This window comes from Hyalella azteca, unplaced genomic scaffold (genome assembly GCF_000764305.2).
Source record: "Hyalella azteca isolate HAZT.00-mixed unplaced genomic scaffold, Hazt_2.0.2 contig14641, whole genome shotgun sequence".
Lineage (NCBI taxonomy): Eukaryota > Metazoa > Arthropoda > Malacostraca > Amphipoda > Hyalellidae > Hyalella > Hyalella azteca.
In genome coordinates this window covers 180971-186461 of record NW_025944519.1, presented here as the reverse complement: position 1 = coordinate 186461, position 5491 = coordinate 180971, and the positions used below count along the sequence as shown (strand labels likewise).

At 38.4% G+C, this 5491-nt stretch overlaps 1 protein-coding gene across 3 annotated transcripts; it reads left to right on the top strand.

The window, feature by feature from the left end:
- Positions 1 to 226: 226 nt before the first annotated feature.
- On the top strand, positions 227 to 2531 carry LOC108668306 (protein Star-like). 3 transcript variants are annotated; one of them, XM_018155496.2, is made up of 5 exons: positions 227 to 370; positions 581 to 804; positions 1198 to 1406; positions 1862 to 2018; positions 2188 to 2531. In XM_018155496.2, exons 1-5 carry the CDS (start codon positions 250 to 252, stop codon positions 2383 to 2385), a joined length of 909 nt encoding a protein of 302 aa, XP_018010985.1. In that variant the 5' UTR covers positions 227 to 249; the 3' UTR covers positions 2386 to 2531. The 3 variants fall into 3 exon arrangements, with proteins under 3 accessions (XP_018010985.1, XP_018010984.1, XP_018010983.1); XM_018155495.2 differs by having other exon boundaries at positions 566 to 804; positions 1201 to 1406; XM_018155494.2 differs by having other exon boundaries at positions 566 to 804.
- The last annotated feature ends 2960 nt before the right edge of the window (positions 2532 to 5491 follow it).

The following is a 5491-nucleotide window of genomic DNA, read 5'->3' as shown; positions in this document are numbered from 1 at the left end:
TATACAATATACGTCTTCTCTAAATTTGCCTCGGGGAAACAATTCATGCTTGATCTACCTCCATATCTTCAACTTTACATATTTGTCTACAGTGACTTGCGTTACCAATAGAGAAGTGCGCACAAATGTAGATTCTTCGTACTCTCTGCAGTCCAGAAAGCCAGCCGGCAAATGGCCAACTGAAGATGCCAGCAAAGTTTAACAGTTGATTCAATTTTATTTTTTCAGAATAACATAATCGAGTTTTAAATGAAGTACCTCGTAATGAAATATTCTCTGAGAACACTTTTGCCGCTCTTTGTGGTGATATTTCTTCTATTATTAGGGATTCCTATTCTTACCAAAAGTGTGATAGTAGAAGTTATTGAAGGTAAGTTAAATAGTTCTTAAAAAATTCATTGATTGACAGAAATCATAAACGAAACAAAACAAAAATTTATCTTCATTGAAACGCACAAGGGAGTTGCTTTGAATAATGACATAAGTGCCTTGAAAATGTATACGTATAATAGTCTCTCATTGATTTAAATTAACGAATGACTTTAAGCACAACATGTGACCGCAGACACCCTGAAACCAGTTACCGAGCACGAAGCGATGCGTTCTTCTCCCGAGACGGAGGACTTGTTTTTCCACCCTGACCTCCTGGGCAAAAACATGCGAGACGAGGCCGTCATCCAGGCAGCTCGAGAGGCCCTCATCGCGCCCGCCCGAGAGGGTCCTTACTACCTTGACAACCCGCGCCAGAAGTTCTACTCCCAGCACGGCCAAGACAAACACGTCAAGGAGATTTTCAGGGACATGGTGAGGGTTTTCGGTGTCATAGCCATTGCAGTGATGCCTCTTCGAGTTAAAAAAAATCTCTCTGCTCGCCAATATACGTAAATACAAATTTATAGACGTATATATACCAGAATTCATGGTACAGACGTATTTATACCAGGATCGAGTTTTAAATTACCCTCAGGGTCTTAAATTTTCCCACATTCACGTATTCTGCACTCATATTGGTTGTATATTAATATTTTGTCGGTCGTGTGTATATTTGTTTTAATTCTATGCCCTAACTGCTGAAAAATGCAAATAAAATGTATTGAGAATGAATTGCGTTGTTATTAAAATATTGGTTCATTATGCGTACCTTTCCCGGTTATAAACCGCGTAAATTAAGGAAGAAATAACCATTCCATACCATAGCAGAAAGGAGGCTTCTTCTTCGAAGTAGGTGCGTTGACGGGAGAGAGCTTATCTAACACACTGTACCTTGAACGGGAGCTCGGCTGGACGGGCGTTCTGATGGAGCCCACGCCGGTCAGCTACCACGTCCTCAAGAGCAAGAACAGAAGAGCGCACATCATGCGGGCGTGCCTCGTCCCAGACACCAGCTACAGGGAACCTGTTTTTGAGTTCGTGATTCACACTAGGACAAGCCGTCGTTACACGTGGTTCTGGTTATTGAATACAATTTGCAACTGAATATTTGTACATTAACACTTGAAATCTGCCCAAGTCTCAGGCCTTCGAGCTGGCAGACAACGATGGCGTAAACTATTTCTAGCTCTGTCATTTAGCTGGTACATAATCCTGTCTGAGTCGAGTTTACAAATTTGTATTCTTGGTTTCTTTGGGTAATAATACCTCGTTGAAAATAATACCTCATGTAATCGCGAAGATTGTAAAGAATTTTTCTTGCAAGTGAATGTCTGTTTCTAAAAAACAACGTCTAATAATTCGTTTGAGTTGAAATTCGAATTTTAAAGAGTATTGATCACAGCGTTTCAATTACAACATCCACACCAACTTTATCACTAAATGCATATATAATCGTGGAGTATAATCAAGAGATAATTTGTTTCTTCAGTATAGGGAGAGAAGCGTGGGGCAACACTCTTGTGGACGCCGAGAAGACAAGTAAGTCGGTGAGAGTTCCGTGCTATCCATTCTACAGCATCCTGGCGGCCCTGGGCAACCCTGTGGTGGACTACATGTCACTCGACGTCGAGGGCGTCGAATTGAAGGTACAAACATGTCGCTAATCTAAGGATCTTATGAAATCAATGATCAGAATAAGGTAGGGAAGATAAGGTTTACAATCACATGATTAGGATTCAATCTTTACGATTTAACAAATAGCAATTACCCCATGATAGTGATTGTAAAGACATTTTCAGAATTTGTGTTCGGCAGGTGCTGAAGAGCATCCCGTGGGATGACGTGAAGATCAGGGTGATCACCATCGAGATTTTCTTACTTCCTGAAGGCCCAGAAGCGCTCAGGGTGTTCATGGAAGAAAAAGGCTTCAAGTTTATAAAACAACTCGACCAAGACTATTTGTTCATCAATAAACAACTCAGCAGAGGTTTGAATATTAAAGTTATGAAGTAAGAGCAAGAGCAGGGTGGCCCAGTGGCTAAAGTTCAGAGTACCAAGATTGAGGCAGAGAGGTCCTGGTTTGATCCCAGCTATGAGCGCCACTTTAATGTCAGAATCGGCAAGGAGGCCGGGCGTTAAGCAAAGAAAATTTGAAGCAGTGATCGCGAGTTCAAGCCCGCAACAAGCTTGTGATGTTTTGCATTGGTAAGAATCGGCGACAAGCCTACGGCCTAATAAACACTGTAACTGCTATATCATTATTATTAGCATATGGATATCAATGAGCATTTATTTCCAGCTCTGTGCTTTCTAAGGCAATTCGCCACAGTTTCAGTCTCTAATATAATATATTTCAAATTCCGTTGTCTCTCGTAAGTGCGAACAAAAAGTAACTCAACATAAAGTTTCACGATTCAAATTCACAACCTAGTCCGAAGTTTTGTGGGATTTAGAGAGTAATTTTTTTTTTTCAAAAGACCTACTAGCGCAATCCTTTACTTGCTGGTGGATAGTTTTTTTCGATAGTTGTTCGAAAGTCATTGAAAGTTTTGAAAGAGGTGAAATGATACAAAATTTAAGAACTTTCTGTTACACTGAACACTTTTACTTTCTGCTCAACAATGACCTTCAAGTTATTTGAAATAATCTGTTTAAGTTCCTGCAAAAATGCACGCGGTTAATCGTACGACGAATTTTAGCAAATTAGATAGATAATTGCAATCCAATAATGTTTGTGTTAACTGCTCAAAACTGACCTGATATTAACTTCGTAATTCCAGTTTTGTTTTAACTATGTCAGGGTTGTGGCAAAGTAAGACCTAATGAATCTAAAAACGAAGGTTCCCAGCTGCGAAATTTGATGCTTTTTAATTGCTAACTAAATGAAAATTGATGATCCATGAAATAACTGCACGAGTCTGCTGACGTTGGTATATGTAAGGCGGTGAACTCAAGGAGGTAATTTTTAGTCTAATGCGAATAGTTCACGTTAGACTGAATTTATATATTTTTCACTGAATATATACATATATGTATAATGGTATAGTTCGGTGGAAGATTTTCTTTTATGCAAGTTTGATTGAAGTCCAGAGCATGTTTTTTCTGGATTTGTGGAAATAAAGTGGTCAGTTAATCTCATAGCCATCTAAAAATTTTGTTCGACTCATTGAAAAAACGCATAAGAAGATTATTAATAGAAAGCATGCTCTTGTCTCCAATCAAACTTGCGAATATGTATATATGCACTCGATGATATCTAAATTAATTTCATCAACTATATAGGTTAAGTAGGAGAATTATTGATAGGTTTTAATCTACAATTGAATTGATCGTGCACTGTTGCTCTTCATTATATGAACTCTATATTTACTTAGTCCGATAACATGGGTGTGCTCAGAGTATCGTTTGGATGCATTGAGGCGTATTTATATCTACCGTCGTAATCACCTCTATACAATCAGTCCACATGCAAACTTTGAGCAGCTGGGCTCTGTAGCTCACTTCTTATCTTCCGTCCACTTGCTACCTTCTTCTCAACGTTTGCTCTCAACCAGAACGAGTTCGCTGACCACTTCATTTCCGCTCCCCCATTATTAGTTCATAAGACTAATGCGTAGTATCAGGTTCGTATTTTGTATCAGTTCCATTAATGCCGGAATAGATCTAATCTCGCCGAGCTCTGTTTCGGTAAGATTAGAGATACGTCTTTTTTGGTTATGATTTTATCATCATCAACATTAATGCCCCACATTCACATCAGCTTACACAGCAGAATTGAGCCAATGTGTATATGATGAAAATCAGGTCAAATAACCAGTGGCTTATAAGTTGAGTCAAGTATGATTTCAATTGAAGCCTTTAATTTCAAGGTTAATACTATTCTGGCGTCAAATAAAAAAATAACCATTTATGTAGGCCACCATAGGTCTTCGGCTCTTCGCGTACAATTTGCAGCTTTGTGCTTTGAACGTGTGCGATTATCAGTGAGTTTTGCAGCAAGTATTAAAATTAAAAATTGGCGTTCATGAGGGATTGATAACTTGGGACGCCAATCAATTAATACTAAAGCTTGCACTAGTCCGCTGCTTAGACAGTTCCAATGCAACGAGAACAATTTCATTCTGTAACTCTAGAAATTAAAAACAAAGTTTACTTACAATACCGATTTGCTTTATCTGTATAAATTGAATAAATAAATGCAACTTTTAGATGTTAAAACTGGTTCACTACTTTAAAATTGATAATATGTTTTGAACTGTAAAATGTTTTCACAAGCTTGAAAGAACTCAGATAACACATTCAATTTATTTATTTATTTTATATAAAATGCTTTTCACTTTTTTATTTTTATTGATAACGGGATTTTTTCGGGAATAAGAAACGAGTTCAGTGAATTGCGGCTCAATAATTTCTGCGAGAGATATTGCGAGGTCCAGGCAATCTTGTTCTGCACCGCAGCGGCGCGGGGATCACGTCACGTCGGCGCGGCGAACGCTGTCGCCGAGTTTACCGCTGGCTGAACCGCAGCGCCAATTATAATATCTCGAGGTAGGAATAATATAGGGCTTCATCAATTTAAATGCGCTTCTGAGGGTCATCTTACGCGCGTGTAAAGAATTGTACTACAAGTTATATTACGTGTAAGCCTTTAACAATAATATAGTTCGACGAGACGTTTTTTAGTCGTTCGTATCCCATTTTTTAGAATTGATAAAGTTACTTCGGATGAAAAATCTTCTGATTTACCAATGAATTAATTTTTTTAAAGCTCTACTATGGTTGATAAATGTCATGCTGGTGTGGGCTGTATTAATTTGCGTAGTATTATGCTCAAATTAATTTTTTTGCAAAGAATACACGTTAATCTCAGAAGAAAACATTAAAATCAGATGAACAACTTAGATGGAAAACTAAAACTCTCTAAAAAGGATCCACGAATTTAAGTTGAGCCTATAAATGACGTATCTCTCTTGGCTTTCCCCGCCGAAAACACGCTAGTGAACATGTGTTTCAGTTCCTGACAGTAATCCGAACTAGCGGGCCGGTGCTATAAAAACTCTGCGTTCACGCAACCGTGCCTCGTAATATCAAGTCACGAAGCTGAAAAAGCCAAGTAATA

Coding starts and splice junctions, on each gene's coding strand:
- LOC108668306 (XM_018155494.2), top strand. CDS start 250: ATGAAGTACCTCGTAATGAAATATTCTCTGAGAACACTTTTGCCGCTC. Junction 1,407..1,861: donor TACAGGGAACCTGTTTTTGA/GTTCGTGATTCA, acceptor TTGTTTCTTCAG/TATAGGGAGAGAAGCGTGGG. Junction 2,019..2,187: donor TCGAGGGCGTCGAATTGAAG/GTACAAACATGT, acceptor TGTGTTCGGCAG/GTGCTGAAGAGCATCCCGTG.